This window comes from Myotis myotis, unplaced genomic scaffold (genome assembly GCF_014108235.1).
Source record: "Myotis myotis isolate mMyoMyo1 unplaced genomic scaffold, mMyoMyo1.p scaffold_m19_p_17, whole genome shotgun sequence".
NCBI classification, from domain to species: Eukaryota; Metazoa; Chordata; class Mammalia; order Chiroptera; family Vespertilionidae; genus Myotis; species Myotis myotis.
The window spans coordinates 38,031,748-38,039,942 of record NW_023416321.1 but is presented as its reverse complement, the minus strand read 5'-3'; the positions used below and the strand labels follow the sequence as shown (position 1 = coordinate 38,039,942).

Genomic DNA, 8,195 nt, shown 5'->3' with positions numbered 1-8,195 from the left:
GAGGAGAGCTTGGCCCAGGGCAGATACTGCTGCTCGTCGCCCCTTTTAACTATTTTCCTGCCTAGGCTTTAGGGTGGGGCCAGGACTGAAGGGAGGGCGAGCGGGGCGCGGGGGTGGGGGGCTGGGAGGAAGTCAGGCTGCGCGGTTGGAGCTGGTGTGAGTGCGAGTGTGGAGCAGCCCGGGCCAGGTGCCCTGGGCCTGCGTGGGGTGGGGGGCGGGGGGGAGATGGGAGTTGCCCTCGAGCCCTGAGCCGGGCGGGCGTTGCGGCGAGCGAGCACTGAGATGCCGGGCCGCTGTGTGGGGCCCAGCAGGTCCGGGCGCGGAGCCCGGCGGCCCGGGGGGAGGAAATGGACGGGGGCGTCCCGAGGCCAAGGGGGGAGGCGCCGGGCGAGGTCCTCGGGGTGGGGGACGCGCTGTGTGAGTGCAGGGAAGCCGCCGGGCTGTCGGCAGCCGCGGGGGGGAAGACGAGCGGCGGAGACCGCCGAGGGCCCCGGGGCGAGCGAGGCTTCGGGGACGCCGGGCACTGCAGGCTCCATCGAGGCTGCGAAGGCCCCCGGGGCTGTGCTGGTGAACGGGGCGGCGGGGGAGCCCCAGCTGGTGGGGCCTGCGGGGTCGGTGTGGGTGACGGGCACCGGGGACGAGGAGCAGGCCGTGTGCAGGAGCCCGCGGGGCGGGGAGCGGAAAGGCCGCCCGGGGTCCATGGGGCACGAGAGCATCCTGGAGCTGTGGCTGAAGGTGCAGGCCATGAGGGCAGCCTCAGGGGGTGGGGAAGGGAGCCGAGTCGAGCTCCACCCCGTCCCTGCAGGAGAAGGGCCGGTGGAACGGGGTGTGCCCGGCCGAGCTTCGTGGGTAGAGACCAGCCGCCGAGGTCTCACGGGGCCGTGGGTGGAAGGGCAGGTTAGGGCGGCGCCCCAGGCCGCAGGAGCACCTGCAGCTGCTGGCCCAGGGGCGGGATGTGAGCGGCCCCCGGGCTGGCGGGGCCTGGGCCAGGCGGTGAGCTTGCCCCCTGAGGGTGTGCCTGGGGCTGTGGCCACAGGTTCTGGGATTGCCCCCCTCCTGCTGGGGAGAGGGCCAGCTCCGGGGGTGCCTGGGACTGTGGAGGAGATAGGCTACGAGGTTGCCCCAGGCCCGTGGGGAAGAGGACCGGTTATGGGGGTGCCTGGGGCCGCGGGGTGGCCTGAGGCTGTGGAGGTACCCAGAGCTGTGGAGGGAGAGGTAGGCTGTGGGGGTGCCCCAGCTCTGGTGCAGGAGGCAGTCTATGGGGACACCTTGTGGGGGAGGGGCCAGGCTGTGGAGGTACCCAGAGCTGCAGAGGAACCGCCCTCTGTGGGTGCCCCAGGCATGTGGCAGAGGGGAGGAGCTCTGGAGGAGGTAGGCCCTGGGGGTGTCCCTGACCTGTGGGTCTCCAGGCAGCCTGTCGGGGTGCCTTGTGCTGTGGAAGAGGAAGCTAGATGCGGCGGCGACCCAGGGCTCAGGGAGATGGGACAGGCTGCGTGGGCAGAGACGGGCTCTGCCGGTGACCCAGGGCCATGGGAAGTAGCCCAGACCACGGAGGTGTCTGGCCCCGAAGAGCAGGAGGCAGGCCCCGGGGGTGCGCCAGGCCTCTGGCGTGTAGGGCAGGCCATGGGCGCGCCTCGGGCTTTGGGGCAGGAGGCAGGCGGAGGGAGTGTGCCGGGTCTGTGGGGACCAGCCCAGCCTGTGGGTGTGTCCCAGGCTGGGGTGGTACCAGGGGCCATGGGAGAGCAGACATGTTACGGTGGCATCCCAGGCCTGTGGGCCAGGCAGCAGGCTCTTGGGGTGCCTCTGGCTGAGGCAGTGCCAGGGGTGGTCGGGGAGGAGACGTGCTGTGAGGATGTCCCGAGTCTGTGGGAGAGGAGGCAGGCGGTGGGGGAGCAGGGGGCTCTGGTGCTGACAGCGTTAGGGGTCCCTGGGTCCGTGGACCAGGAGGCTGGCTACAGGGATGTTGCATGTCTGTGCAGGAGGAGACAGGCCATGGGCGTGTCTGAGGCGGTGGGGATGCCCGAGGCATCAGGCATGGCCAAGCACAGGTGCACCCCCGCGGGGGTCCCCGCAGCTGTGGGTGCGCCTGGCTCTGGGAGGGTGCCTGCCGCTGTGTGGGTGTCAGGCCCTGCATGTCCGGACGTCAGCTCTAGAGGGGTCTTGAACCCATGGGAAAGCGATCTCAGTACCGGAACGCCCCCGGCTGCTGGGGTCCCTGTGGCTTCTGAGGAGCTGGTGGCTGTGAGAGAGAATGTGGGGTCTGCGGCTTTCCCAAGGCTGTGGGGAAGGAGGCCGGTGCCCGGGCTTCCGGTGACTGACAAGGTTGCTGTAGTTCCCGAGGTACCTGGGCTTATCGGGGAAGAGACTGGCTCTGGAGGTGTCCCCAGATCTTGGGGAAGGAGGCAGAGTGCCAGGGTTCCTGTGGCCGTGGAGGTGCCCGCTGCTCCCAGGGTGCCTTGTCCTCTGGGGGTGGAGACCGGCTCTGGGGGCTTCTCACACTTGCCAGGGAGGAGACAGACTGCGGGGGTACCTGGGCCTGGAGAGGAGGAGACACTCTCTGGGGATCTCTTGGGCTCATCGGGAAGAAGACAGACGGCAGAGATGCCCGTGGCTGCCAGAGTCGCCATGGCCGTGGGAGTGCCCACAGCTGCTGGCGCTCCTGGGCTGGTGGTGGGTGACACCAGCGCTGGGGATGTCGCTGGTGCGTGGGGAAGGAGACTGGCGACAGAGGGGCCCGCTGCTGCCCGGGCTTCGGGACCTGTGGGCAGGGAGACGGGCTCTGAAGGTGGGCCAGGCCTGTGGCGGAGACCCACTACGGTAGTCCCCGAGGCTGTGAGGGTACCTCTGTCTTTGGGGGTGCTTGCAGGTGTAGGAGTTCCCGTGGCGGGGCACGTGCCTGCTGCGGTGTGGGTGTCTGGGTCTACAGGAGAAGAAACCACTGCTGCTGGCTCAGGCCTCACCGTGGTGACGAGACGGTCTGCAAGGGGGCCGGGGGCTTCTGGGGCGGAGACAGGAGGTGGGAGTATCCTGGGGCTGGCAGGGAGGAGCCAGGCAGCGGGGGTGTCATACACCCATGGGCGCGGGACCAGGTCCTGGAGCTGCCCAGGGTCTGTGGGGGAAGGAACCGACTGGGAGAATGTGCCAGGAGTGTCAGGGACAGGAGCGACTGGGGGCGGGGATGAAGCTGTGGCAGTGTCCGCAGTTTCAAGGGAGGAAATGGGCATTGGCCGTTTCAGAGATCACCCACAGCGGAGAGGGAGCAGCCAGACTGGAGGAGTGTGTGGAATGAGAGTGAGGGGGGACAATTTGGGAGAAAATTGTGTGGGGGAGGACAGATGGAGGGGGGCATTCCTGTAGTAAGAGTCGGGCACAAGTTGAGGGGTCCTGGGACTCTGGGAGGGAACAGTGTGGGGAGATTTGTCCTGGCGCAGGATGTAGAGGTGTCTCAGGATGGGGGATGGGGGATATTGTGTGGAGAAGGCCCACGGTATGTGGGGTAACGCATTGGGAGGTTTCCTGGAGCAATTGGAAAGGGGCAGATTGCGAGGAGAAAGGTGTCCCAGGACTTTGTACAGGGGAACAGTCTGTGTGTGTGTGTGTGTGTGTGTGTGTGTGTGTGTGTGTGTGTTTGGCATCACTCGGGGTATCGGGGAGCTGTGGACATCGCCTGGTTTTTTCCTGTAGAGAAAGGATCATTAGGCCTCATGCAGCCCGGGGGAAGGTGTTGACCACATAAAAGTTGCAGTCACCCTGGCCCCCGATTCTGCAGACTCCTGCATTGTGCGGCTCCAGCCCCTGAACGGTGGTGATACCAAGCCAGCTGGGATTGCCTTGCCCATGTACCTCCTCCCATCTTCGTTTTTTATCTTGTCTCTACAGCCTTAGAAATAAGGAATCTTGGACAGCTGCCTTTATGTTCCTTCAGATGTATCTGTCTTTAACAAATCCAGTCTACAGATGTTGGGTTTATTCAGAAGCTTACATTAGGGATTTTTTTTTAAACCTGCATTTCCCAGTTGATTTACCATGGGATTCTTTGAGAGAACAAATTCTCCATTTAACACAAGTCAGTTCATGGAAAATCAGCTTAATTCAACAAATGAGTTAAATTGTCTACTATGCTCAAAGCACTGTATTGTGGGAAATATCAGAGAAGAGCAAGACAAGGCCCTTACCCTCAAGGAACCTTGTCTAGCTGGGAAGATGAGACATGTGCCTGTGAAATAGGTAAATAACAACGTGAGACAAGTGTGAAGTCAGCACGTGGCGAGCGCAGGGATAGTGCCGTGTCTATCAGGAGGACTTCAGAATAGGGAGAGGCAGTGATAATGAGTAGAGCCCATAACAGCTTAACGCTTTCGTATCGTTTATCTCCACTGTGTGTGCATAGAGGGCGGAGATGGGGAAATGGAAGGTGTGGAGAGGTCATTCAGTGGTTAATGGCAGATCCTGGCATAAATCTAGATATTCTGACCCTGAGGTTTACTTAGAGTCATTCAGTTGTGTCATTTTGAGCCACCTCATAGGGCAAGCGGGACTACTTTCTGACGAGTGGTTGGGATTTATTAATGTAGAACATGTGTCCATAAAATGCCCTGCTGGGAAGTGCTTGTTGACCATAGCGGAGCTCTGTAGTAATATCTTACTAGAGACCCTTGAGATTTGAAATTTGGAATGAAAGGGGCTCAATAGATTGTCATTACAGTAGTGTCTCCCTATTCTCTTGGGAAGTCTAATTTCAATGCTTTTGTAAATGGAAGAAGCTATCCTATACCTATCCTCATATGTCATTGGCTCTCTAGTATGAGGTTGCTATGGGCTACTAGAACATTGTTATAAGAGCATGATGTTGTGTTTCACTTATTCTTTCCCTTTGAAGACTCTCGGTCTGAAAGTAGCTTTCTTTTATTTTAGGCAATGGTTTGGGGAAGAACTGTTGGCTGGTAACTAGGCTTTCACAATTGTTCTGCACTATCTGACATGATGGGACCAGGCAGACCAGCTTCAACTTGTGTTAATCACGCGTCTAGTGTCCAACTAGATGGGAGGAGTGACCCCTGGAGACTTCAGACCCAGGTAGTTGTGGTTTTCTTCCCCCTTCATATTTTTATTATGAAACATTTCAAGCAGAAAAGCTGAAAGAAAAGGGCAAGAACACCTTTTTTAATCCTTTTAGCGTCAACAGTTGTAACAATTTGTCCTATCTGTTTTTCTGTCTCACCATCTCTAAAATGGTTGCAGAACCACCTCAGAATAAGTTGCAGATACGACATTTTGCTTCTAAATATTTTAGAATACTGATCCTAAAAATAAGCTCTTCTACTTAACCATGATACCATTATCAAACCTAAGAAATTGACCAAAAAAATTTCCTAAAATTACCTAATAACCAGTCTTTATTGAACTTTACCCAGTTGTACCCAAAATGTCTTTACTTCCAACGTTGTGTTACAAAAATCTTCAAATATACAGCAAAGTTGAATTTCACAGTGAACATCAAGATTCTATTACTATTTCACTGTACTTTTCAATTGCATATCTTTCCTTCAGTCCATCCCTCTAGGATCCATTCATTAACCCAACTTATTGTTTGACATGTCAAAGTAAATTTCAGACACCGGTACCCTAACTAATTCAGCATGCATATCATACCTAGTACTAGAATTCCTTCTTCACCATTTTTTCTCTTCATGTAAATTTTACATCTGAAATGAATATATTCATTCACATTTGCTGAGTTTGACAGATGTGTACACCAGTGTGACCCATGCCTCTTTCAAGATACGGATCATGTCCACTACCCAGAGGGTTCTCTATGCCCCTTCCTGGTCAGTTCCGCCCTTCCCTCCAGAGGCAACCACTATGCAGATTTTTTTCCACCACTGTTCTTTTGGTCAGTTTTAGAACTTCATATAAGGGGAATCCTATGCTATGCACTCTTTTGTGGAAGAATTTTTTTCACTGGGTGCAATGTATTGAAGATTCATCTATGTGTTGCATGTGTCAGTTTGTTCCTTTTTAATACTGAGTATTCCAGAGCAGGAGTGTGCCAGTTTGTTTATCCAGTCTGCAATTGGTGGTACGTGATGGATTCAGGGTGTAAGAGAGCGGATGATTCTATCATTACAAAAATAAAAATACCTCTTAGCACTAATAAATGTGTAAAATTTTAGAAACTTGGTATGGACATATACCAACTATACAACATATTATTTTTCTAATGATTGCTTACTTTTACTTTTTTTAAAGAACCAGCTGCAGTTTAATAAGAATGTTCCTACACATTCAAGCAACTTGGCAATCCGGTATTCTTACCCACATGCAATTAAAATAGAAAAACTGAAGCACTCGCACACTGAGTCGGACCACTGTAAAGATTTGGATTTTGGAGATGGTCCTGATCTAAGCAGTTCTGTTTCATTTTCTGTTGTATCAGAAGAGAGACTTAGCTACGCTGTCCACCTTGCCAAAAGAGATATGAAACGAAGACACTTTGAAGAACATGTTAAAAAACATCATCTCACAAGTCAATCCCAAATCTCTCCGAAATGTGGATGCACCAAGCATAAAAAATCTGACCTTGGGGTGGAAAGGAAGGAAATGAATCAAGAAGCTTTTCATTGCAGCCACCAGCCATCCAAAGTAGAAATTTCCAGCTCAGGTGCCAAAGTATACGTATACACATCTCAGGCAGGACAGTCAGATTTGACCATGCCAAATTCACCACCCACCCATGACCCAGGACTGCGGCCTCATGGTAGGACAGGTGACCACAAAAGCCTATGTGAACACAGAAGACTGCTAGAAGTTCAGCGACTCCAGAAAATATTGAGCAATTGTATCCATAAAATCGAAGAAGTAACAAAAGGTGAGGAAAATTGGTGAGGGTGGAATAGTTCATACACGTTCATTCTTTTGGGACCCCCACCCCCATCAAACTCCACTCCCTCCTCCTGTCACTGGAGCAAGCACTCATGACCAGACAGGTGGACTTTGAGTTTGACCAGTGTCTTTTTTCTGAAGAGTTTTTCCTGCCCTCGCCCCTCCCTCCAGCAGAGGCAGGTGACATAGCTCCTTTCCTGAAGCTGCACTTGGTCATCGACTGACCAAGGGCCCAGCCTAGGGGTTAGGGTACCTGTTGTCAGAACCTGTGCATGCCCCCAGCGGGACCGCGGTACACGGGAGCAAAGAATTTTCAGTAACCACCAGAGGCTCACCCCAATGACAGTGATTGGCACCCCGCCTTGGTCTGGCGCCCCCGCTCACCAGTGCCACCATTCCACCACGGCCGATGCCCGCCATGTTCTGTGCACGCCCCCCGGTGGTCAGTGCACATCATAGCAACTGCTTGTTTGGTTGTTCAGTTCTGCCATTCGGTCTATTTGCATATTAGGGATACACACACACACACACACACACACACACACACACACAAGAGGCTCGGTGCATAAAAATTTGTGCACTCGGGGGGGCTGGGGGGGTGTCCCTCAGCCCGGCCTGTGCCCTCTCGCAGTCTAGTACCCCTCAGGGGATGACCACCTGCTGACTTAGGCCCACTCCCTGGGGGATTGGGCCTAAGATGGCAATCAGACATCCCTCTGGCGGCCCGGCAGCCCTCGGGGGATGTCCACTTGCCAGCAGGGAGCAGGCTTAAACTGCAGTCGGACATCCTTAGCGCTGCTGAGGAGGCGGGAGAGGCTCCCACCACCACCGCTCTTCTGGCAGCCATCAGCCTGGCTTGTGGCTGAGCAGAGCTCCTCGCATGTGAGACCTGCATTGAGTGTCTGCCCCTTGGTGGTCAGTGTGTGTCATAGTGACCAGTCATTCCCAGTCCTTCTGCTGTTAGGGTCAGTTTGCATATTACCCTTTTACTATATAGGATAGAGGCCTGGTGCACAGGTGGGGGCCGGCTGGTTTGCCCTGAAGGGTTTCCCGGATAAGGGTGGGGGTCCCGCTTGGGTGCCTGGCCAGGCTGGATGAGGGGATGATGGCTGTTTGCAGCTGGTCACACACCCTTCAGGGTGGGGGTCCCCACTGGGGTGCCTGGCCAGTCTGGGTGAGGGGCTGAGGGCCATTTTCAGGCTGGCGGGTGACTGAGCTCCCAACCTCTCCTTTTTTTCTTTTTTTCTTTTTTATTCTGGGATTTATTTACCTTCTATGGCTGTCACTGGAACTGAGAGCCGGCTTTAGCTCTG

General features: G+C 55.4%; 2 protein-coding genes across 6 annotated transcripts in view; both read left to right on the top strand.

The window, feature by feature from the left end:
* KIAA0753 (KIAA0753 ortholog) overlaps positions 1-8,195 on the top strand; it is a 67,113-nt gene that overhangs the window by 8,853 nt on the left and 50,065 nt on the right. For 3 of the 5 annotated variants that reach the window (XR_004972947.1, XM_036341209.1, XM_036341213.1), the window contains exons 1-3: positions 3,471-4,227; positions 4,915-5,076; positions 6,250-6,868. Coding sequence is in view for 4 of the 5 variants with exons in the window: in XM_036341209.1 (XP_036197102.1) it covers positions 4,981-5,076; positions 6,250-6,868 (715 nt within the window). In the remaining variant the exon portion in view is untranslated. Of the gene's footprint in view, positions 1-3,470; positions 4,228-4,914; positions 5,077-6,249; positions 6,869-8,195 lie in introns of those variants that run through there. The other 2 variants (XM_036341210.1, XM_036341212.1) reach the window with 1 other exon arrangement.
* Positions 240-3,370, top strand: LOC118671978 (collagen alpha-1(I) chain-like). The gene has a single exon (XM_036341208.1). The coding sequence runs from the start codon at positions 283-285 to the stop codon at positions 3,355-3,357; it is 3,075 nt and encodes a 1,024-aa protein (XP_036197101.1). The 5' UTR covers positions 240-282; the 3' UTR covers positions 3,358-3,370.

Excerpts from the sequence above, each read along its gene's own strand:
- LOC118671978 (XM_036341208.1), top strand. The coding sequence starts at position 283 with ATGCCGGGCCGCTGTGTGGGGCCCAGCAGGTCCGGGCGCGGAGCCCGG.